Source organism: Neophocaena asiaeorientalis, unplaced genomic scaffold (genome assembly GCF_003031525.2).
Source record: "Neophocaena asiaeorientalis asiaeorientalis breed wild unplaced genomic scaffold, Neophocaena_asiaeorientalis_V1.1 scaffold148, whole genome shotgun sequence".
Taxonomy (NCBI): Eukaryota; Metazoa; Chordata; class Mammalia; order Artiodactyla; family Phocoenidae; genus Neophocaena; species Neophocaena asiaeorientalis.
Window position 1 is genome coordinate 2,081,125 of NW_020174050.1, and position 26,449 is coordinate 2,107,573.

At 34.3% G+C, this 26,449-nt stretch overlaps 1 protein-coding gene across 8 annotated transcripts in view; it reads right to left on the bottom strand.

The window, feature by feature from the left end:
- ANKRD17 (ankyrin repeat domain 17) overlaps nucleotides 1–26,449 on the bottom strand; it is a 160,973-nt gene that overhangs the window by 55,761 nt on the left and 78,763 nt on the right. For 2 of the 8 annotated variants that reach the window (XM_024754064.1, XM_024754068.1), the window contains exons 4-16: nucleotides 24,347–24,494; nucleotides 23,953–24,100; nucleotides 22,555–22,788; nucleotides 19,298–19,392; nucleotides 17,119–17,356; nucleotides 15,572–15,763; nucleotides 15,083–15,216; nucleotides 12,788–12,875; nucleotides 11,349–11,476; nucleotides 10,953–11,096; nucleotides 10,311–10,413; nucleotides 8,066–8,818; nucleotides 3,640–3,788 (exon numbers count right to left, since the gene is read on the bottom strand). In XM_024754064.1, the coding sequence (XP_024609832.1) occupies nucleotides 3,640–3,788; nucleotides 8,066–8,818; nucleotides 10,311–10,413; nucleotides 10,953–11,096; nucleotides 11,349–11,476; nucleotides 12,788–12,875; nucleotides 15,083–15,216; nucleotides 15,572–15,763; nucleotides 17,119–17,356; nucleotides 19,298–19,392; nucleotides 22,555–22,788; nucleotides 23,953–24,100; nucleotides 24,347–24,494 (2,554 nt within the window). The remainder of the gene's footprint in view (nucleotides 1–3,639; nucleotides 3,789–8,065; nucleotides 8,819–10,310; nucleotides 10,414–10,952; nucleotides 11,097–11,348; nucleotides 11,477–12,787; nucleotides 12,876–15,082; nucleotides 15,217–15,571; nucleotides 15,764–17,118; nucleotides 17,357–19,297; nucleotides 19,393–22,554; nucleotides 22,789–23,952; nucleotides 24,101–24,346; nucleotides 24,495–26,449) is intronic. The other 6 variants (XM_024754067.1, XM_024754066.1, XM_024754065.1 and 3 more) reach the window with 6 other exon arrangements.

The following is a 26,449-nucleotide window of genomic DNA, read 5'->3' on the forward strand; positions in this document are numbered from 1 at the left end:
GAGGTATTTATTTTTCTCATTTTTGAGATGTGCTAGAATAAGTTATTCCAAGTTTAAGGAAAGTCTTTAGAAATTTGAGAATAAAATGTCAAGCAGTTCAGAACTGGAACACAAGTTCAGTTCATGCCAGAACACAGGTTTTAGAACCTATGAAGAGAAAAACTAATTCTTTCTCACTTTCGGCTAGCAGAGTTAATAAAAAGTTCACTCTATAAAATACAGAAAATATTTAATTAATTCAGGGGATTCAGCTCTAACCTTCAACGAGATTTATTGTTTCATATAAAACCATAGTTCTTAAAAATCTATATGTGATTCCTAATTTCCACATCTAGAGTACCCAGGTATAAGTTTTATTATACCACTCAAGCAAAATAAAAAGAGATTAGAGCTATGTTATCAGAATGTATAGTAAAACAGTCCCAAATAATTACTTCAAACTATCATTTATTGACGTTTCCTAAAATAAATTTTGGTAACAGCACAGTGTGTAGTATTAATCTTAAAAGTTTTGATAGTATCCAAACTTAATTCAATAAAACAATTACATGAGAGGTGGAGAGCCTGTGGCACACAAACCAAGGGTGATTTCTAGTTATAGAATGTAAGATTTGAGGAATGTTATAAAGAATGCAAACTCTTATCGTCAGCATTCTTTAAGGGCCAGAAATTACACACATGATTCCAGCTAATCCTTGTTTAAAATATTAGTTCCCTATTATAATGATCAACTAAAGGACCATTTTTCAAAAATCATTAGCATTTAGAAAAAGAGACTTATATACTGAGGCATTAAAAAAAAAATCACACCTCTTTTGTTCTTCCTTAAGATTTGTGGTAAATATGCCGTATGGCCAAGGAAATATGCTAAACAGATGTAAAGATTAAACACACATGACCCTTTGCTATCTAGGCAGACCCATTTTCTAGATTTTAGACCCAGAGTCTTATTTTTGTTTGTTTGAAAGCTGGCTCCACTAAAAAATTGGCTGTTAGGCAAGGCCTCTTTCCTTACCTGTAAAATGGTAATAGCAACAGTACCTACTTCATGGAATTGTTACAGAGATTAAGTTAAAGAAGTAAGTATCTGTAAGAGTAAGAATGTACATGTTGGGCTTCCCTGGTGGCACAGTAGTTGAGGGTCCGCCTGCTGATGCAGGGGACACGGGTTTGTGCCGCGGTCTCGGAAGATCCCACATGCCGCGGAGCAGCTGGGCCCGTGAGCCATGGCCGCTGAGCCTGCATGTCCGGAGCCTGCGCTCCGCAACGGGAGAGGCCACAACAGCGAGAGGCCCGCGTACCGCAAAAAAAAAAAAAAAAATGTACATGTTAAGTTTTGTTAAATAAACAAATGGAAGATCCAATTATTAGAGGAATTTTAATCTTTCAAAATAGAGGAAGAATCTTAGTATTAACTTTTTCATCATATCACCTGTCTGTAGTGGCACAGCACTGTCACACATAAACCAAAATATCCATTACGTAAAATCTCATGGAATTTGTATTGAGAATCTAGAAAAAACTTCAGGTGGATTAAGCATAAAAGAATCTTTGTATTTATCACTTTAAGTACCTTCTTGGTATCATAAAAACTAGTAAGTTAAAAAAACTAACACTGAAGGTTAAAGAAAAAATGGTGAACAATTATTTCCAAATAATTATTTTGTATTATGTGTTCCAAAACAGGAAATTTCTAACTAAGCAGTTATGGTAAACTCCATGAAAAGTATTGTAACTCTTATTAGGCTAACCCAACTGAAAAGCCTCAATGTAAAGACCAGATAAAGAAGCAGATTTTTAAGGAACCATAGTCAAATCTTTTTACATAAGTATGTCTACTACATTTAAAATGTACATCGTTTGTTCAAATTAACTTTTTAAAAGTATTTATATGTAACTTCTCAGAAATTAATTTATGGTTGGTTGAGTGGTATAGTCAGGTAAAATTTCATTATCACTATAATCTCAAATTCAATAAAATCATGATCATCCTTGATGGAACCTTTTCTGTAGCTGATTGATTAATTGATTTAATTTTGGCTGCACCGTGCAGCATGCGGGATCTTAGTTCCCCAACCAGAGATCGAACCTGCCCCGCTGCAGTGGAAGTGCAGAGTCTTAACCACTGGACCACCAGGGAAGTCCTTGTGGCTGTTTTATTTTAAAGCATTAAAAAAAAAAAAGAAGAAACCCTTTATATTTTGGTGAATTTTTACTTTTGCTTATGGATCAATTTTTGATCTCACAAAATTAGAAAATATACTTCTGGTTAAAACATTAACAGACTCAGAGCAAAACAGATTAGAGGAAAATAATGCAAATTCAATAATAAGTTCAATCCAATTCTATAATGCTGTCAATATGAAATGTAAACCATTGTGGTTCACCAAATGAATGTCTACTTTTTTTTATGAGACTAAAAATGAAGCCCTATAGTATGGTATTTGGAAGGGTGCCTTTGAAGTCAAACCAACCTAAGTTTGACTCCAGCCCCACCATTTCTTAGTTAAATGAAGTGATTGTAAGCCAAATGCTTAATCTCTCTCTTAGTCTAGGTTTCTTCGTCAGGAAAATGGGTGTTTAAGAGTAGCTACCTTATATGTGTAATCTGAAGATTGAATAAAGTTATTCCTTAAAAAAAGCCCTTAACTATTTTAGGTGCTCAAAAAAAAGTTAGCTCATATAAAATAAGGGAAGCAAGTAAGAACAGAAATGAAATTCCTTTTTCATAGTATTACCAAGAAACATCTTAATGAAAAGGAGGCTTTATTTCAATAGCTTAATAGTACAGGCCCTTAAGGATGCAATAATACAAACACACACACACACACACACACACACACACACACACACACACACATACTCTCTCTCTCTCTCTCCCCCATCCCCCCTCCCTAAAATTGATGCTTATAAAGAAGTGATCATTTATAAAACTGCAAGTTTTATAATGTACACCACCACCCTCACACTAGTCTCTCCATCAGGCATTAATCAAAACACAAAACTAAATAAACTTCAAACATTTCTCAGTCCTGAAGAAAGCCACATACCCTTACCTCATTCAGCAGTCTTCTAAGCTAGGCTGCTTGGCATTTCTTCAGGACACAACACAAGCTACCTTCTCTTTTCCAACCTCAGTTTGCTCTTGACATTTCATGGTAAACTAATTCTTTTAAAAAACTTGTTTTTTAAACTTAACAGTGTTATAGAAACAGACACATAGACTTACTACATATTTCAGTCAGCAAGATCAGAATTTTCAAAGACAATATAAATGTAACTGAGTATATATGCTATATAAATAGAATCCAATATGAATTTTAAAACACATCTTCTAATTTAAGCTTAGAAGAAAATACATAATCTTAAATAAGTTCTTTCTTTTTACATCCGTTTTTAAACTAAAGTTTAAGAAAAAAAGATTACTTGATGACATCAGAAACCAGATCTTCACAATAATTATCAGTAATAATCTGTATTCGGTATTTTATTTCTTTAAATGTGGATTCTAATTTATAACTGTGGCTCAGGTCTTTGCCCAGAGACAAAGCAGTCTAAGATGATTTAAATAACTGATTAATGTTTCTAATGATGATATAATTCCAGCTAAAAACTATCACTCCTGAGTTTGGAGCTTACCTGTGCATCAATATCAATGGCAGGGTAGATAGGAAGCATGGCTGAAGGAGAGATGATAGGACTTGGAGTTGGAGTCTGAGGTTGGGAAATGGAAGCAGCGATACTGTGGGTAGGAGTGTTTGACATTGCAGATGCTCTTCCACTGACTGCTGTTGAACAAAATAACTGTACTTAATGAGGATGAAACATTGTTAGGTAACAGCAAGAAATAGTTGTCAGAAAATATTTAAATATCTTTAAAAACAAAATATCTACAGGTAGACTGCCATAGCACTAATAACTCATTTTCCTGGTTATTTCTGACACTGGACAACAGACCAAAATTTAAATATATATTGAGAGTAACCCATTTGCTAAACAATAAACCATATGAAAAACAAATTCCCCTCTTATGGTATGTAATCACAAAACCTTAATTCAAAATAACCCTGAAAACAAAACTATTTTTATGAATTAAAATTAAATATATATGCAAATGGTTATCCATTATATCTTCTTAATCAGAAAAGGAATAAAAGTTAAAATAGTCAAGTTAAGAAGGAGAAAATGTGTCTTTTACCTGCCAATTTCACACCTTATTTTCTAGAACTAATGAAAGTAATATCACTGTTTGGGGACATTCGCTATTGAATATTTAAAATACTTCCTATTCTTTTATTAACTGCAGACAGGGGGTGGCCCTCAGTATGACAGCATATATATATAAAAATTTGATCCTCACACAGAAATAGTTTCTCACATACAGAATTATTCTGAAGGGCGTAAAACGCTCACCAATCAATCTAGCAATCACACTGACTTAAGGAGACAAAATTAAAATATTAGGGTAGAAAAAATGTATGCATGCAATCAGCCTTCAAATATAGATTACTGTTAGTTCTTCTAAGTATAATTTTGCCATGATATTATTTTCATCAAAATAAGCAAATTAAGAAGGGGCTAATTAGGTCAGTACTTGAGATGGGAGAATTCCAAAGGTGGTAGCAGTTGAGGGTACTTTATTCCCTCATCAACTCACTTCTGGAGTTGCCATGTGAACATCAATCCTTTTTCCCCCTTATTAAAAATGCTATAGCACTAGAGTCTGGGCATTAATCTTTGAATGATCAACAGTAGTGTGGATGTATGTTACCAATGTAGTTATCAACTACATCAGACAGAAAACAATCATGATTCACAACTGTATCTGAAACCAGGCAAAAGAGGTTATGCTCCTACCAAGAACAAAACTGAAATAGACCTTATCATAACAATTATAAACACAATTGTCAATTAAGAAATCTATTTTACATGAAATCCTTAGTTCAGGCACAAACATACACTATACATTATAGCAACACACATTCTAAAATTATACATTTTTAAGTCCACTTAAAAGCCAAAGGAAGAACAAAGGAGGAAACAAAACAAAACAAAACAAAACAAAACACACTATTTGAATCCTTAGGTATCCAGATCAATAGAAAAGGGCATGTATTCAACACTAACATGTTAATCATCTAATGACCTTGATATTGTTACTCCACGTTGACAGTTTTGTATGTTAAGAAAAAGATCAAGACAATTCAAATGTACACATTCTAGATATAAATTTCAAGACCATATAAAATCTATGGCTCTTAAAATGGGTTCCATATTCTCCTCTGATTAGACTGATTTTCACAAATGAAAATGCTAAACACAAAATTAGCTTAAACAGAATGAACACCAATCTGTCCAAAAAACTGAATTTTATTTCATGATACTGAACAAAAAAATCTAAGTTTATTGTTAAATGACTAAATTATAATTTACATTTCAATTTGAATAAGTTCTTTTAAAGAATATATTAGTTTTCTTATTTTTGGTCAAACTGGTTGTTCTTATCACCTCTTCTAAAAGGAGACAGGAAAAATCAATTCCCTCATTTAATTCCCTTGGGGTACCTATGATATTGGTTTACTAAAACTAAATAGCTGCCTGTCACTCATCCATTCTCTACAATTAAAAGTAACAATTGTAAATATGTAGGTACCTGAAGGAACCATGGTACAGACCAGATCTTTACATGTGGAACTTCATTTTAGGGTCAGAGAGGGAAAACCAGATGCTCAAAGAAGTTCTAACGTCAGGTAAGGAAAGAGGGAACTTGACAGCACAGCAAAGGCAAGTTGTTAAGACTGGTTAAATAGGGAACTGATTTTGCTTTGGCTAGTACAGAAACCAAGGAAGATAGAAGATTCTGACCAGCCAAGTACTAGAGAAAAAGAGACTGAATCTTATAAAAGCAGTCTAATAAATGGGGACTAAGGAATAAAGAATAGACATTACGCTGAAGGAGAGAAGGAAGACTGAGCCTAATGAAGTTGTAAGATATTAAAAAACCCAAAGAAAGAAGTGGAAATGGTCATTAGTCAACTGAAATAACAATTACTACCATAGAAGAAGTTTAAAGGCTGTGGAAGTGAGTGTATATGTGTATGTTTGTGCACGTGCACATGCACGATGCAGGAATGGGTTGCAGGGAGGTAGCTGGATGTTTTTAATCCTGTTCTTTCTTCTGGCCATCTCTCCTCTCCCCATATAAATGAGAATAAACAGGTAAAGTACTTTTATAATATGACAAGTATCTGTCATATTTCCTAAGAAGTTATAAGCTTTAAAAAATAATTTTATATGAAAACACCTGGAACACATAGGGAGAATTTAATTGTTTTCGTTTGGTAAACAAATCAACAGAAAAACTACTTTACAAACCTCCGATAATTCTGATCAGCATAAAAATTATACAACTGGCAAATCATTACTGAACTATGCCCAAGAACATCAGGTAAATTCTGATAGCATATCAAAAAATTTTTAATATTCATCGGTATGGAATGTCCATTCTTCATTTAATTGAATAAATAACATTTAATTCTACACATTCTTTGGTAGTTGAATTGACATATTATAAAGAACACCATTATGATCTAGATTAATGGCCATGAAAGTAATATCAAATTTGGCATTTGGAGCTACTGTGCTTCAATTTTCATAAGATATATACTGTTTTTTAAATTACATTCCCAATTATTATAACCCACTAATGGTGATTAGTAGTAACTTTCAAATCTATAGGAAAAATGTATACTTCTTAATATAAGAAGATTTGTAGTTCTTACTAACAATTAATAGCATTTTTTCCGATGTAGTTACTGTACCCTCTAAGATTAGCAGAGACTTTCATTCCACATACTATTGTTGACGTGATACTAAAAGAAGACTAGGAAACTTTAGAGCAATTTCTAAATACAAAATCTGTCTCATTAGCTGGTTTCTTAGTTTCTGAATGTTAGCTAAATATCTCAACACTATACAATTTCATTTTCTTTTATTCTTTTAAAAGATTAAAGTTAAATTATGTATAATCTCATCATAATATATAATGCTACTTAAACATAGTTTCAAAATTAGAAAAAATTTAATCATCCTTTAAGTATAGACCAAAGAATTAAAAGGGGGGAAGAGAGCAGATGAAAATTATCAAAATTCACCTATTTACTCCCTTTGTTTTCCCCTGTTCCTTCTTTTTCTGTTTTTTTTTCTTTACTTTTTTTTTAAGTGAAGAAAATTATTCTTTTCAGTACAGTACTCTTATGGCTTATAATCCTGTAAAATCTCATTCTACTACTTTGTTACAGAACTCACAAAAACTAAGTACCCCAAACTAGAACCATTAAAACAACCCCTAAAATATTTCTTTTTGCCAATGAATCTGATTAAAATGGAAAAAAATTTCTCTGCCTACCCATTTAAAGATATATCATTTATGATACTATCAAGGGACCACACCTGCTCATAATACAATTAGAAAGAAACTACACATGAACATTCACAGGGGATAAATCACTGACATACAGTATAATCAAACCTTATTTGGTTTGGTACTTTATTATTGTTGTAAAAGTATTTACTTTTTTTTTTTTTAATATCCATCAGGTTTGAAGTCTGATCCATTAGGATATAAAGTATTTCTGTTCACAAATAAGCTTTCTGATATATCCTACTAGTTTTGCAGTTCAACTTCTATCAATTTCCCAGTTTACTGGTGTGAATACAGAAGCAAAAAAGCCAAAATTTTATCAGTATTCTGAACTCAAAGAGAAAAAACAAAACCAAAAACAAACAAAAAAATCAAACATCAACCTGACTACCGAAAAACCTAGATTCCCAGCCTACCCACCTAAGTCAGAAAGTTTCAGCCACTTGCATTGAATAAGCTAATCTTTAATTTGACCTGTATCCATCTGAGAACGTCTGAGATTGAACTAATATTTCTAAAGATATACATGGTTCAAGAGTCCAGAAATAGTTCTCAAGTTGGGTAACGGCAAAAAATTCTGGCACACTCTTACTCGCCTTAAGCAAATCATATTTGATACCTGCTCATAACAATATAACCCACCTGCCATGATGTCATCCAGCGTGTCATTGAGGGTCTGAGCAGGGCTGGCTACCATTAACCCTTGTTGTGTTTCTGTCAGAATTCCTTGCCCCAGCCCTGCCAACTGTGCTTGGCCCAGTACTGGCTGTCCAACTATCACTCCTTGCAGTTCTGTAAGATTTGCGATGGACCCTGGAGGCAAGGGACCTGCCGCCAGAGGCAAAGCTTGAGGCATGGCCAGAGGCTGGACTGGTGCAAAACCCATCTGAGCAGCAGTTTGCTGGGGTTCATCTTTAAGCAAAACGGGATCCACTTGCTGTAACCGTGCATAGTCTCCCTCGGAAAGCTGTTCTCCAACCCCAACAGGAGTTAGCAGTCCCAGATGTTGGCAAGACTGTTGCTGCTGCTGCTGAAGTTGAATTCTTTGAGCTTTAACCTCTAGATACTGCTTTTTTAGCTGCTGCTGAGTTTTCAGTTGTAATTCTCGTTCTACTTTCTGTAGTTCCTCCAAAATCTTTTGTTTCTTCTGAATTTGTTCCTCCCTTGTTTTGTTCAGCTCCTCGATCTTCTCCTTGGTAAGTTGGTCAGCATGAGCCAGTTCCAAGGACTGCAGCTGTGCATTCTTTTCTATGGCTTCTTTTATCCTCTGTTCCAGTTCTGTTAACTTTCCCTGAGCCTCTTCTACAATGCTCTCTGGAGACTGATTGGTGATGTAACCCTGTACATCCTGGCTGTTTGCTGGCAAATGGCTGCTGGACTTTTGTTTAGAAGCAGCTGTGTGAAAAAGAAACCCCCTCAGAAGTGCACATGAATGGCATCCTCATTACAGAGTTACTGTTGGGAGGTTTAGTGCCAACAGTTATGCACCAAGTTAATATATCCATAGAAGGTGAAAATGCACTGTTAAGGAGTTAAAAACAAATCCACCTTCTTTATCATAAATATAAAATGTATGTATTTTATGTGCATAGAGTAATCTTTGGGAAATTAATTTCAGAATTTTAAAATATCACATGGTTAAAATTAGACAATAGAGGGATGCAGGTTTGTGATATCTAAGTGGTACAATTAAAGTAAAATCTAAGGCTATGTGTAGATAGATACCTCATCTGGTCATAAAGATGTAAAAACTTATCATAAGAACAGAAAAATAATGCTAAATTATTAAGATGTAGGGAACACTTAAACCTCTAAGTCAAGGTTTTTCTACATTTAATAGTCTGTGCCTTTTAAACACACACACATACACACAAAGAGTACTCAAACCACTGAGAAGTACCAGGAAATTAAAATCCAACTAAAATATATGTCTTTGTTGGGGCCTACCATCTCCAAGACTGATAAAGGTAAGATAGAAATTCACATATTCACAAAGCTACCTGGCCAGTAGAGAAATGGGATTCAGTTTCCCTGGAAGAAAAGATGCTGAACTATGACATCCACTGTATCTTCTGACAGCCAGGTGAATAAACATATCTGGCTATCGGTATAGCAATCATTTGCTTGCTATACCAACTGAAAAAGGTGCCAAGGCTCTAGATTGGTAGTGGTGATTGAAAAGAACTGGTGGAAATACTTAGTATTCTTGTTGGTAAAATAATATAGGTAGCCAAAAACCAAAAAATTAAAACCACATTGGTTCCTCAGGTAAAACTTTCTAAAAGGAAAAACTGATTAAAACTGGTAGCTGTAATCTTTTGGGACATAACTTACGAACATGCATGATGTAACTTCCACAAACCAAATATGGACCTCAGAGTTCTAGAGCAACAAATAACCGTATCTGAAGTAACTTTGAATTCTTGGTTGAGAAAAGGTATTCCAGATATAAAATCTATATTAAAACCAGTTATTCTAAAATAAAATTTAATTTTGATCTAGCTTATTAATCTTATGCCTCATATCACTACAGAAATTTTAGTAATTTACAAAAATGTCACCCAATTATACGCAGCCTAACATTTTAACATGAATAGAAATGACTAGTTATTAGAGGAAATCATGGATAATCAGAATTGCATCAAAGATGAGCATCTGAATTTCTACTGCTAATACTTCTGATTCCAGCACAAATTAGTGTTCTTAACTATGTTCTCTCCCAATAACATGCTTTTTTCTTGTTAAAAAAAAAATCTTCAATTATGCCGACCTAGTAAAATTCATTTTTTGTGGAATAATAATTTTAAATGGCCAGTTTTTGGTTTTTTTTTGCAATCTTATCATTTTTACTTGGACAACTTGTTAAGTCTTTAGAAGTATAACTGACCTTTATTCCTGATGGGAAGAGTAGTGGCAACATTGGCAGGTGGTTTGTCAGGCTCCTGAGGTGGGACAACCATGGGCAGTGCTTGAACTGGTACACGAGGAGCCTAAGACAAATGAAACTGATTATATATCTGCTTTTCCTACACCTTCCATTACATAATTTGCTTTAAATGAAGAATAAGTTACAAAGATCCATTCGAAATATTTTTTCATATGACAATCTCAGGCGATATATTTACTTAAAATGTGTTGGTATCAAATTATTTTCCATGACTCTTTTTTTTCAGGCCATGCTGCACAGCTTGCGGGATGGGATCTTAGTTCCCCGACCAAGGATTGAACCTGGGACCCAGCAGTGAAAGCGCTGAGTCCCAACCACTGGACACCAGGGAATTCCCTCCATGACATTTTTTTAATGAACTTTGAAATCAAAAGATTATTCTGGCCACAGTAAGAAAGCAAAGCAAAATCATATCAATCTAGAATCTGAATATTACATCAGAGGCTCATTAACCATATCAAGTATGTTATCTATAAAAAGAACTACATATTGTAACAAAAAACAATCTAGTTTAATCTTGAGCTATGACCGAAAAAGGGAAAAAGATGATATAACATAAAATGCTTTAGTTTAGAAGCTTACCCTATTTAAATCGTGGGATGGGGGCGTTAACTGAGTGACATCTGGTGGAGGGGCTGAAAGCAAGTTATTAGGATAGTCCAAAAGGTAGCAAACAACGCTTGTATGACCACCTTTTGCTGCTTCTATCAACATAGTCGAGCCATCCTAAAAGAGTGAATATGGAAGGGGAAAAAATTTTTTTTTAAAGTTAATTTACAGAAACATTAAGGAAGATATAGCCAACAGGCCCCAGACACATTAAAGTTTTAGGTTTAGTAAAGAACACTTTTCTCCAAAAACAGAAGAAAATGAACACATTTAGAATGCCAATACAAGTGGAACTTATAGATAATAATTTGTTATGCTCAAGAGTGAAAATTAATTCACAATGCTACCTGAAACATTTGAGTTACATACTTTTAAACGGTGAGTAGGATCTGCCCCATGAGCCAAAAGTAGTTCCACCACTGCCAGATGACCCCCTGCACAAGCCAGGGACAGTACAGTATGGTCATTGTTAGCTGTGGTTCTATTCACATTTGCTCCTAAAACAGACAAGGCATGATAAATCATGTTAATAGAGTGTTGTTTCTTAAATTATGGTAAACTTCAAAATCGAAGAGTAGAGAGAACAGTATAATGAAGCCCCACATACCCATTACCCAGCTTCAATGATTATAAACATGGCCATCTCATTTCACATATACCCACATCCATTCTCCTCTCCCATCTTGAATTATTCTAAAACAAATCCCAGACAAACATGATATAATTTCATCCATAAATGTTTCAGTATGAACCATTAAAAGATAATGATAAAAGTATATATTATTCCTAATATAATCACTGTTTTAAGAAAGTAAAATATAAAATTTTATCTATATTTTAATATCTTCAGTGGGAAAGATGACTAAAAACCAATAAAAAATAAACCACACTGCCCTCTATGGGCCAAATATGGAAGGAATTAACAAAAAATAGTAAGTAATAGTAGTATAATCTTTTTTCATTGGGAAATATCTGAGAATGAAAACAGGTATATTTTCCGCTTAATATGAATTCATCCCTGATTTGGAGCACTGTGCTATGCATGTGGGAAATGGAAATAAAATACCAGGAAGAAACTGGAATCAGATTCATTAAAATTAAAGAAGAGAGGAGATAATAACTGAAAATAATTTCATTCTTGAGAATACTATGTCTTATTTATAAACATATAACACAAGGAAGTGTTCAAATTGCCTAAAATACTTTGACCAGTAAGTTATTTCTGATTTATTTTCTTTACCTACAAACAATTTCAAACTTTAGGCTACCTTTGTTATTAAGGATTTTGGTATTCAAAGTAGAATAAATGACCATGAATGAAAATGCATTTTTGGCATATTTGTTCCATTTCAATTTTGATTTTTTTGGGGGGGTGCTATATTTATGACCACCTCTCTATATTTTACAAAGAAGGAAACTTAGGCCCAAGGAAATATAAAGAAGAAAAGTGACCTGCCTTCAAATTAATCAGTGGCAGAAACAACATAAAAATCCAGGTTTTGAGATATATTATTACATAAACAGAAAAGACTTCAAGGTATCTAAACCCTCAAAGTTTTTTACATAGAGAAATTTTTCTGTATTGAAATGTTTTTTAACAAGGGTGGTATTCGGTATCAGAACTCTTCACAGTTTGGAATGGTTCTATGTGTTGCAGGGTGTTTATCAACTACCCACTCACAAAAATCTCAGTAGCATCCCTCCACCCCGTGACACCTCCAAAATGTTATTTACCTGTAAATCTCTTAATACCCAAGGGCAGGGGATAGATACCTGTGGAAAAAAATTACTGCCTTACACAAACCTACCTTTACTAATTAGGAACTGAACGGTACAAACATGACCAGCTCTTGCAGCTTTCATTAAAGGAGTTCTTCCACCTTCAGATTCATGCTCCTGTTTAAAAACCACAGACTTACTTGATATTTAATTTCTAATGAACAATTATTCCCTTTCATGAAAATCAAAAGGAAGAGAACTGAAGTAATTTCAGAATCTAAATATATTAAATAACATGCTTTGAAGTAAATCTAGGAATACATTCTTTAATTTAAACAATCTCAAATTGGAAACATGTTCTATGGAAATATAGATAAATTAAGAACTGGGGTTATATTCATGTGATTGTTACACCCTCATCTAAATCCATCTGGGTAATTTTTCCTTCTGTCTACAAAAAGGACTGTGGAACTTGAACAATGAATGGCACTCTAGCACAGCCCTCTCCAAACAATCAACATTATCAACATTATCCTAATCCACTACAAGTGATTTTCTTTCCATAAGTTTGTATCCTACGTGTATGAATTTCTCTAAGTATATCACTCTCTGTCTTTACAGACTTCCCATTATCTCTATTTTACCTTACATAAAAATAACAAGGCTAGTGATATTTAATACCATCAATTATAAGATATTACTAGAGATTTCTGGGCTTCAAAAGGATGGAGAACCAGCTGCATTTTTGCAATTCAGAATATCAGCACAGGAAAAATTTTCAGATCTTAACAGTATAAAGGTTTGAGAAAAAAACACCTTTTATAAAGCATTTTACATGCCAATATTTTTTACACTTACATCTGATGATTCTTCTCTTAAGTCATACACTAAGTTGTTTTCATTGCAATTAACTAAGCAAGATTACATTGCTGTATGTTTCACAGTCACTGTAGTAAACACTGGAAATTTAGTTCCTAAGCTGAAGAAGCTCAAAACCTAATAAGAAGAATATATGCATGACTAGCTAGAATATAATGTGCGTCATAAGTTCTCCAAGAGTTGTACCAACACAGAGCTGAAGGAGGCCACAATAGTAATCTAATTTAACCCTCTCCTTTCATAAATGAGGAAAGAGAAGTTAAGTAAAGTTTAAGTTAAGAAATCAGTTAACTGAGGAGCCTGTTTCTGCCTGCATGTGAGTTTCTGTCATAAACTATGAACTTCTACAGGAAAACACATTTGCTTATTAATCTCAGCCCCATGAACACACGGGTGCTTATGTTTTAACTAAAACCTACCTTTCTTACTCCCTCACAGGCTAAACTGGAAGAATGACTATTTTCCCCACACACAATTGCTTTTTTCTTCCCTACCTCTCAGGCTGTACTCATACTATTTCTTCCAACTGGAGTATCTCTTTTGTAACAACAGCGCAGTATCTACCTTTCTAAACCTTACCCAGCCCCAAACATAACATCTCAGATGACGTCTTCACCTCTTCTGAGCTTTTTTACTGTCTGTCCTTTCCCTATGACATCTCTTTGTAATCTACCTTAAAATGATCTCAGTAGGGACTTCGCTGGTGGCACAGTGGTTAAGAATCTGCTTGCCAATGCAGGGGAAATGGGTTCGAGCCCTGGTCCAGGAAGATCCCACATGCCATGGAGCAACTAAGCCCGTGCGCCACAACTACTGAGCCTGAGTGCCACAACTACTGAAGCCCATGCACCTAGAGCCTGTGCTCAGCAAAAAGAGAAGCCACTGCAATGAGAAGACCGCGCACCACAACGAAGAGTAACCCCCGCTCGCTGCAACTAGAGAAAGCCTGTGTGCAGCAACGAAGACCCAATGTGGCCCAAAATAAATAAATAAATATTTTAAAAAATGACCTCAGTATTTCATCCTTCTCACTAAACAAAAAGTTATTTGAGGGAAAATATTATTTACTGAATACTTATCTTTTTAACTCCGTTACTTAATAATGCTTTGAATGGTACAGGTACAATTTATTTCCTAAACTACAGTGAAATGCCTCTAAGCCATATTTGCCTTTTTATGACAGATCAGAAAAGCTTCTAAAAATAGCTAAGTACTTAAGAGAAGATCTGTATTAATTATTATGATTAATTATTAACATATCAAACACAAAATTTTCCCTTTTTTGTAGGGGAAAAGGAGTAGTAGACTGGATAGTCCTGCTAACAAGGAAAATAAGAATGGACACCAAACAGCCTAGGAAAAAAATATGACTAAATGAGATAAAGAATGGCAAAAAGGCCAACATAAAATCAGAAGTAAAGAAATACCTTTTGTCTATAATCTCCTTTCAATTAATTTCTCATCTTAGCTTTAAATATTAAGATTTAGAAAGTGACATAGCTTACCAGATCTGCTCCTGCCTGAAGTAAGACATCGGCTACATCGGTATGACCATTTTCACAGGCGTATGTTAGTGCTGTATCCCCTGTTGCTGTTGTTGCATGAACATTAGCTCCTGCAGTAGTGTTAGATACACAGCCTTAATAAAAGAATCATAAGACACAAATGTGGATACTGAAATTTCTTCTAGATAAGCCATATCTCCTCAAATTAGACAAAACAGCCTTATCCATTTCTAGAAATAGAGAATACTGTCAGCATCTTTAAAAGCAAAAAAGAAAAAAAATTAGAAATAGATTACTGCTTAAAATTAAAACTGCAGATATTTCAAACAGCAATAAGGTAAATTATTTATTCAAAATACACTAAAAATTTTATCACATTATTTTTCTATACACATTCAGTGCATCATACATCAAAAAAAAGCTATTTGCATTGCAATATTTTTACTTAAATAAATCATGTAAAAAACTCCCAAATGCAAAAATGCCTACCTGCAGCTAATAAGTATTTAACTAACTCCAAATGACCCTCTTGAGCAGCTTCCATTAAAGGGGTAGAACACCCTAGTTCTATATCAGCTCCTGCCTTAATTAGAAAGTCTGCCACTTCCAGAAAGCCTCCACAGCAAGCCAAAGTCAAGGCAGTTTCTTGAGTTTCTTCTGTCTGTGCATTGATATTTGCTCCTAAAATAAAGATTCTAATTATTTAAAGAAAGTCATTAACTTATTCCAGAGATAAGCAAAACATGATTATTTCCTAGTAAACTATACTTCAAAAATGAACATTTATATTAATGTACTAAATGATGAAGTACCTCTCCCCTATTCTAGGAGGCAGTTAAAAATAAAGAAAACTATCAAAACCACACCCACTAGTCCATATTTGACGTACACTGCTGGAATAAGATTTATTTAGCTAGAAGGTACAAGTCATGTGATTTAAGGCCTTAGAAAATAAACCACATCCCCTAGTTATAAAGGTTCAAAATAATGATGATAAAAGATGTTGATGAAAATAATAATAGATAATATTTCATATGCTGTTATTTGTCAGGTAATAAAGCATTTTACATATTATTGTTAGCTCCATTTTTACAGCTAAGGAAATTGAGATTAACTAAGTTGCCCAAGGTCACAACAACATTATCATCATCACTACAACCACCATCACCACAGTTAACACTTAACAGACACTATATGACAAAGTGTTCTAAAAGCTTTAAACACATCTATAAATTCTCACAACAACCCTACAGACAACAAAATTGAGGCACAGAAGGTTAGAAACTTGCCTAAAGTTACAAAATCGGCAAGCAGTGGATTTGTGATTCAAACTAGAAAGTCTGCTCCAAAAACTATGCTTTTAAAATTCTAGTTAATATTACCTTTCAGTAAAAGGTTTTTTTAAAATGTGCCATTCCTCCTAAATTTGTACAAACAAAACCTTTACTACTAAAAGAGATATAAAACCAGGCTACCAATATGGATAGAGATGCGAGATTACTTCTAAAGTTAAGGTATCTTAATACAGTCAAGTAACTGTTTCACTTTCCCCAAAAGAGAAGCCCACAGTGTACTGAGCTCCTTGACAGCTTCTTACACATGCATTGTTGCATTCTCATCAAGTTAGTCCTTATGGCAAGATTTCCCATAGTGTACTTTATGAAACACTAGAAACATCAAATATTTATTAATAGGTATTCTGCCCTAAGAGGCATTCTCTCAATATATTAGCTGCAGAAATGCTGAATCTCATACATGCCCCTACATAACCTACAACCCTATCCCACCCCCACTTCTCTCTATTTTTATTCACACAGCACAAAATGGCTCTGAAAGCTCTTAAATAGTAAAGAAGTCCATTTGATTTTATTTAGTATAGTATGAGAGCTGTTTTCAAAGAAAATATTTCATCTTTAGTTTTTGTGATAGCACCTCATTACAAATCTACTAGAAAAATGAAATAAATTCAATTTTATAAAATCATAATCTTACATTTTACACATTTATGCGTTAGTGTCTTGATTGGTATTGGTTACCTTGGCCTAAAAGTAACGCCACCATTTCTTCATGTCCTTCACGAGCAGCTTCCATCAATGGTGTATAACCTTCATCATTGACCTCTTCCAGGCTAGCTCCTCTTTCAATAAGTAAAGCCGCAAGTTCCACGTGCCCACCACATGCAGCCAAAGTCAATGGTGATTCAAATGAATCAGCAGGCATGTTCACTTGGGCACCACTGTCAAGAAGTAACCTAGCTACTTCAACGTGGCCATCCTGATTACAATGCAATTAAAAAAACTGAATCAGCACCATTAAAAAATCTTTAAAAATACTTCTCAATTGCTATACAATGAAGTTTACTGATCTCAATTCAAATAAGAATTAATAAATCTACATTTAACAGGTGAGTAAGCAAGCATTAATTAAGACATATCTTCAGTTTACTCTAGTAGTAAATAGCAATTGAGGATATAAAATATGTAGAAAAATATCTTCAATCAAAAAGCTTATTAACCATCAGAAAAAAAAAAAACAGTAAGCACATAAGAGATTACTGTGAGATAACATCAACACTGCATAGTATAAGCTTAAATGCTAAAAGTATAAAGTTTAGAAAGGGAAAGTAGGATTTTCATAGAAACTTTAAGGATAAGCAAAGTTTTGGCTAGGTAGAGAAAGAAATATCCAATACTTTTTAGAGGAGTGGGGGAATTGAGCATGATGGAAAAAGGGAACACAATATGTACATGGTAATTCCTTTGTTGTTCAACAATCAAATGCCAGTGAAAATTAAGAAAAAGAAAAAGAAGTTCTCTCTTAATATCTTCTGTCTTCTTTACCAGTCTCCCTTTCTCACAGTTTTCCTAAATATTGGCAACCCCAAGGCTCACTTTTCCATTCTTTCTTCCTTTGATACATTTTTCCTTCTGTATTACCTCACAGACATTTCATCTTTTTTTGAACATGTCATGCCCATTTTTGCCTTGGTACTTGCCATATTACACAACTTTAATGTCTTATCACTGTGGTTACTTTGCTGTTCCTTTAGCTCAGAATTTTCTCCTTCCATAAGTAGTCAACTCCTACATTTCCTTTAAAGTCCAGTTTAAAACCTCAGTCTCTTAGCAAATCTCCAAAACGTATGGCCCCTACTAGTATCTTTCATCTACTTATAACACTTACTTATATTGCATGTAGAGTAGGTCTACAGAATATTCCACTTTCATTTTTTAATCTACATATAGTTTGTTTCTCTAATGGGGGTGGCAAGGATGTTTTAAGTTCCTTACACACATTATGTCATTTAATCCTCACAACAACCCTAGAGAAGGATATTATTTTAACAGATGGGGAACTCAAAACCCTCCCAGAAAATCTGTTTAATCAAAAGAATAATTTACTAAAGCAAACACTGGTATGGCAATTAGAAAAACAAAAAATAACTCAAGTCTTAAATGGCTACCTAATTTTTTTTAAATTAGTAATTAAAAGTTAACATCCTTTCAATAATCATTCTCTGAAGGGAAGTTGAGACAAGAAACTTAAAATTTGGGGTCTGTTTTATCTTTGGTGTGTTTTTCTCATAAATCTGCCTATAATGTTATTCTGATTCATTTCTGTGCCACAAGTCATAGACTGAGATACAAAAGTTTAAGAGTACTATTATTACGTATTCTCAAGTACAAATTAAAAAAAAAGTTCTTAAAAAAAGGAATTCAGGGCTGAGAAAAGACCATGATAGAGGATCTTTGGGAAGGGAAAATCTCTGGAAAGGGATCTCTGGGAAAGGAGAATGACAGAGGGAGAATTATGTAATGCAGATAATATTCTAATTTCAAATTTTTCATAAATTTTAAATTACGGGTTTGATGAACATGTTTTACTTAGTATTATGTGCATACTCTGTGGATTATGTTCTCATTTTTAATAGCCTTGATCAACTTTTAAAAAGTCACTTTTTGTGCCAATTACATAAAACCAGTATAACTATGGGAGACGAAGAAAATGAAGGTAGTGCTACAAAGCTTCAGAAAGCACCTCTGATAGAAGTTAATACTGCACGACTGGCTCTTATAACTCAGATAGCTGAGGTTCTGATCCACAAGTCATGATAAACAGAATCTTTGAACCCAAGGAAACGGCACTCACTATACACTGACTCTGTCTCTACCTAATATATAAATATATTTCATGTATGTATTTCACCAATCTTACCATGCAAGCCTCCATTAAAGCAGTGTGCATTTCATCTGTTTTATGCTCTTGATCTGCGCCTGCTTCCAAAAGAAATCGCACCATCTCTAGATGTCCTAAACCAAAAGTTTATAAGATTACTTAAAAATATTTTATTATTCCCCAAAAATAAAATTAACAATATTTTGAAAAGTTGTATTTAACTTACAGCAATACATTTATTACCATAATACTAAAGTTAGCTACAAGCCACCCTCAAGTGCCCAACACAAATTATATAAGTGATCTGTGCTGTTCTACTCCTTACCCTGTTACCCTAGAAACTGCTATTACTAAAATCCTTGCTGTAGGTGAGCAAAGGTGGCCCTAAAATGCAACACCCAGAATATCCCCTCTACAACCTTTTTAGGGCCCAGGCATGCCATAGTTATTTTATTTATACTATAGACTAAATTAGCTTTTGTGAACTAGTAGCCTGGGATGATATTCATCATTGAAGTTATTTCTATGAGGAAATGAGCTTTAAGCTTCCATAACTAACTCACAGACATTTTAGGAACAACCTGCTTGTAAGTTGGAAACCATATATATAAAAATATTCTTGAAACAACACCATTTATATTTATTCATTTATTTAGATATAAACATATACATACACATACATATATATACACACACATATATATACACACACATATATTTATGTAGTTTCAAATAAACCATATGCTTCAGTTCAGATAAAGATTACCTTGTGAGTAGTTACAATGAACATAAATTATATTTTAAAAAGGACTTCAGATACTATGTAAGAAACAGTAGAAAAGTGACTAATTTTTTTCCAACTTCATCTGGAAATGAGCTGCAGTCAATTTTCAGTCAACTGGAAATGGAGGAAGGAGTGGATGGCAGAATCATGAACAGTTAAAATTAACTCTGGTGAATAAGTGTAGCACCTGCCATACCTTGTTTTTGCTAACAAACTCTCTCTCCTTCCTCTCTGTCATTCTCCCTTCCCAAAGATCCACATCAATGTTTAGTCTCAGCCTGAATTCTATCCCTTCCCCATCTCCTCCTTGTCAATCTGTATCCTAAGAGACCTCACCAGAAATAGGGGAAAGTAAGAGTGTCCATGGATCCTTGGAAGTAGTAGAGATGTTCTCCACCAGCTCAGTTCTATATCCAGTTTCTCTAAGGAAAGCCTGCAAGCCCCAACCTCAGCAGGGTGGGGCTACAAGCATAGGAGAGAGGGAAGAGTAGTTATATATAGCCCCATCTCAAAGCTCATTGGCCAGCTGGGTCTCAGTAGTAAAATGGAGCTAGTTCCGGGTTCAAAAGTATTTGATGGAAAGGTAAGACAGAGCCACCCAATCAGCCTGCCCTGGAGAGGCTGCCCCAAGGCTTAATTTCTCCCCTCCCAATGAAGATCAACCTCTGCGTAACTACTGAACAGAACTGGAGAAGTAAGAGACCTCAGCTGTGCTTCCTAAGTACCCTTAATCTGAATTATCTGTAACACGAAAAAATCAAAAGTCCTTTAGAGCACATTTTTACATTTAACTTAAATTTTAGTCACTTATGTGTCTAAGGAGTATTTTAGCCATGTTTTTTAAGTGAAGTTATTCCAAAAGACCTCACAAAATCCTGGCCACTCTGAAGTACTGATAGAATGAAACAAAACAACAGGAGGTCCAACACAAGGGTGAAGGAATCAAAGCCCTGGGTGCAAAATTTAAGGAGACATTCACTCACAAGCTAGTGTATGTGAAGATTCAGCCATCGAGAGTGAGTGCCTCCTTAACTCTTTTTTTTTCCTCCTTAACTTTTATACCTTGCCTTGCAAGAGCTTTTTCTTGATGCCTCTGGGTCAAAAATGTATCACTTATTTTATGATACAATCATGACACAGCTGCAGACGGTAGAAAACATTGAAGTGAATGGGCTATGCAGGTAAAAAATTTCATGAAATTTTCTTTTTAAAAAGTTTCTTAGTTTAGGGCTTCCCTGGTGGCGCAGTGGTTGAGAATCTGCCTGTTAATGCAGGGGACACGGTTTTGAGCCCTGGACTGGGAGGATCCCACATGCCGCGGAGCAACTGGGTCCGTGAGCTACAACTACTGAGCCTGAGCATCTGGAGCCTGTGCTCTGCAACAAGAGAGGCTGCGATAGTGAGAGGCCCGCGCACCGCGATGAAGAGTAGCCCCCGCTTACCATAACTAGAGAAAGTCCTGGCACAGAAACAAAGACCCAACACAGCAAAAATAAATAAAATAAATTAATAAACTCCTACCCACAACATCTTCTTTAAAAAAAAAATGTTTCTTAGTTTATAGCAATTTATCTGTCAAAAAGGTTGATTCTGAAAAATGTCTGGCTCTGTGGCTGTCTTTTTAGAATCTAGATTAACTAGCTGAGGACCAAGTATCTTTCCAGACAATTATCTTGCCCCCCCCAAAGAAGATATTTTACTCTATTATCAGTATTTTCAGGTTGATTGACATCATTTAGAACACTATGTACCCCCTTTGTACAGCTATATATTGGTAGGTATTCTCAATTTCAACCAGCTCTTCCTTCTAACTTTATTAAACTTGTTAATGATACTCTAAAATTGTTCTTTTGAATACAAACTCCCTCCACACCACTTTTTATTTTCCTTTTCATATATCCTCCTTTCTCTTCAATTCTTTTCCTTTCTTCTTGGTATCATGAGAAATAGCTTAAGCACCTTCTTGTTAATAAATCATTCTAGCTTCTATTTATTTATTTATTTATTTACTGGCCATATCGCATGGCACGTGGGATCTTAGTTCCCCTACCAGGGATCTAACCCACGCCGCCTGCAGTGGAAGCGTGGAGTCTTAACCACCGGACTGCCAGGGAAGCCCCTCATTCCAGCTTTTATTGCATTTACTTTAAATTTACAGGCTAAACCCTTCTGGATTCAATAGGATTCTTTTGTGTAAACCAGGCAAAATACTCTGACAAGCAAAATCATTAAAAAGTGCAGTGCATATTAAATAACTGTTTCTAATAAAACAACCAGATCAACAGTCATTTTTCACTGACAATATTTATAATATTGAGTGTATATTTTAAAAGTTTAATATATAAACTTTAGATATTAAACTTTTAAACTCTAAAACACTTTAAACACTTATTTATAACGTACTATACCATTACCATATTTTATTTTTTATTTTAAGTGACTATTCTATATGAAGTAACTGTCATTTCATGAATTTAAAAACTTTGTTTAAAAAAAAAGTTCTTTACTGTACCTTTGTAACAAGCTAACGTAAGGGCACTCTCTTTAAATTCATTGGAATGCGTATTAATGCCAGCCCCATTTTCTAGCAGCAATCTGGCTACTTCCACATGTCCAGCACTTCCAGCTTCCATAAGAGGAGTATGACCATTTTCATTATGGTCCTCAATACTAGCACCGGATTCCAAGAGCACCTTTACAACATCTACATAACCTCCAGCACAAGCATATGTAAGTGCTGTATTGCCTATTTGAATGAAGAAAAACAAAGACATTAACATAAAATACCAAAATAAAACAGAGGTTTATTTAGTATCAAAGACAAAACTGAAATGAGAGACTATAATCTTAATAAATTTAGCTATTACACTTATATATATAATTCTTTTCTTCATTACATTTTATCTTACTGAAATCAACTCCCTATTCTTTCCATTTAAAAATCAGGGTCAAACACATGTGGAAAATCAGATACACTTATCACAATTGTAGAGTTATAAAAGAACTGAGCAATTCTGAAACTAACTTCCCACATGAGGAAAAAGTTACACTGATTCTAACTTTAATCAGAGAAATGGTTCCCCAGCTTTATTTTTTCTTTGGATTATAATTATTCATCATATATAGATATACCTCATACCGTTCCTTTTAATCACGTACTGTTTTCACCACAACTTTACACATCAGTTAACTGGTGGCCAAAGCTAAAATAATTTCAAAAACATTCCCTCTTAATGATAAAAATCTCCCATGTTACATGGGGAAAAAAGTTAACTTCTGGGTAAAATAAGAATTCCTAAAACCCCCACAAACCAGAACATGCAGACCTTTAAAATTATTTAAAATATTTAATAAATTTAAAAATCTTGCATGAAGGAAATGCACAAAATATATTTTCATATATTTTAGAGCTTTTACACAAATCCATCTATGCCCAAATTTGAAAGAAAAAAAAAACTGATTTAGATTAACATTGTCTCTTGTGTAACATAATGTTTTCATAATACTTTCTTTTTCTATAGGCCGCAATTTATTAACACTAGGCAATGATAGACCTGCCTTCTGTTGCATATCCTTCTTATTCTCCCTATCTTCCCTTCCATTTTCCCCTGATAAATAGGAAACTTGGGTTTGAGAGGTGGAGACCATCCTCTCCACTTCCAAGAGGATGGTCCTTTTAACTGGGCCAGTGTTTAATATAAAAGAACCAAGGCCAGTTAATAGCACTCATACACAAAACAGGAGAAATTTCATTCAAGATACATTCTATGTACTTTAAGCCTAATGCACAGATATATACAAATGTGCAGCACTGATAATTGTGAAAGCATCACTAATGATCACTTTCATGTGAATTAATTACTATCAGAGGGTGTTAATATTTTAAAACTGAAAAAGAAGTATGCATAACCTGTTGAAGACTGTGCATTGACATCAGCTTTATGAGCTAGCAGCAACTTCACAATTTTGACATGTCCTCCATTAGCAGCAGCCATTAAAGGTGTAATGTCACCTTTGATCCCCCTATCTTCCACATTGGCATGCATTGCCAACAAAACCTTATGAAAGAAAAAGTTTAAAGGATATTAGAAAATGATATTTTCATCAAAAGTTTTTGAACATATATTTATGTTAACACCTACCTAGTCATGTTAGAGAGCCAATAAACAAAAAAAATGTATCTAACAAAACTATTTCTTGAAATGAGCCTGATGGTTGATTTTATTTTATTATTCCCTTAATACACAGGCCAAATTAAAACAAAACAATCAAAAAACTGTGAGCTTTATTTTGATAATACAAACCTGTGCAAGCTCATAATATCCAGCAGAACAAGCTAAACAAAGGAGGCTCTCCCCTTCCTCAGTGTGTTCATTTACACTTCGCCCTTCAATGAGTAACTTTCGCACAGCATTTACATCTCCTTCTGAACAGGCTTCTGCCAAACTGCGGCTATTGGGGGAAGAATATTGTAATATCAGGATATAAGAATATAAAAAATTGCCCAGCATAAGTGTTGATTTTTTCAAATTAATCTGGACAGTAGTGCTAAAAAGAATGATTATTTCAATATGACTCATAACAAAAAGAAAATTAAATGATTCAGTTCACTGAGTTTTTAAAATCTACATATAAAAGTCACTGAATTAAAATTATCCCCATTACAAAATGTTTTCAGTCATGTAACTGAAAAAGTCTAATTTACTATAAGTAGGGAAAAAATCCAAAATTTTAAAACATAAAATTGTATAGAAAAATCACATGAAGGAAATACAAGTTATAATTACACTTCTGTTTGTTTAGTCACTAGAAAAATTTTATAAGGTTTAATGAAATGGGTAAAACTTTTACTAATTATAAATGCCTAAGTTCTTCAATCAAGTAAAGGGAAATCAGATAGGAAAGTTGTAAGCATGTAATTTTGACCAATCTATGAATAACTGAGAAGGAGATTCTTTTTTTGAAGTATTTACTTATGCCATCACGTTTTGGGGAAGTATGAAAAATATCCAGGTAAGGCAAAGGTTTAATTCAAGCAAAAGGAGAGTGGAAAAAGTGGTGGAACAACAGAAAATTATACTTAGAGTAAAGCATTTGCCCTGCAAATCTTCCAAAAGAATTTCAACTATGGACATTTCTAAAGATTCCTTCACTTGCGGCTAAAATCCATTCTTAGAAAAACACTAATTCCGAGTCTCTTCATTAATATTCTCTTTATTTCAAATATACCTCAATTCTTACAACCTCCTCTTAAAACATGGCCCTGTCACTTCAGGTACTAAAGCCATCATCCATGGATAACCTGTTTTCTATACCTGTATTATCACTACCACCCAGTTTTAAGAACATCATCCTTAGCCAAGATTATGGTGAAGTCTCCTAAGCAGTCTCCCTGCTTTTACCCTTGCTCTCCTTCAGGCTCTTTTCGGTGAAGGAGCCAGAGAGATCTTGCTTAAAAGGAAGTAGACCTGTCACTCCTCTGCTCAGAATCCTCCACTGGCCTTTAATCTTACCCACAGTAAAAGTCAGAATCCTTATAAGACCTGTCCAGTGGTAGGATCTCAAACTCCTCCTTTTACTTCTCTGGTTTCAACACCTAATATTCTCACTTACTCTTTCCGCTTTAGCCAAATTGGCTTTCCCGTTTTTCATCAAAAATGCTAATTAAGCTGTAACTCCAAGATTTATGTATCTGCTATCCCTCTGACAAAAAAGCTTCTCCCAGGCGCAGCTCACTGCCTTATCTATTTCAGGTCTTTGCTAAAAAGCCACCTTTTAAATGAGGGTTTCCCTGACTACCGTATTAAAAGTGCAACATGATCCCTAACCCCAAACACTGCCTTAGCACTTCCGCATTCAATTTCTTCTGCCCATAATCGTATCATTGTATGCCATACTATATATTTTGTCTACTTGTTAACTGTACTGTCACAAAACACCCACCGCGCTCCACTGTTTCTCAAGCTTTGCTGAACAAACATGACTGTCACAAACATGGCCTAGTGTTTTGCTGATCACTTTTAGTAGTGTCAGTGCCAAAGAATCTATGACTCTTTATTTTTCTATCCTATTTCCTGCTGAACTAGCCTTAATATACTCTTCAAGGTGCCTTGCCAGTCCCAGAAGGCACATTAAAAAATATCTGGAGAATATCAATAATATCACAGGCTAGTAAAACTGAACGTTAACTAAGGAACAGAACTGGAAGTTAACTAAAGAAGGAGAGTCAATCTATGAGAAGGATGGTAAAATAAATTAATAAAAACAGAAAACTTAGATGAATGAAGACAAACAGAGTTAAGAGAAACAGCAAATTCACATTCTTGTTAATACTAAAAGATGTTGCATAAAAACACTATTATATAAGACAATTCTTGAATGCTATTTTTTATTCTCTAAACTCATAT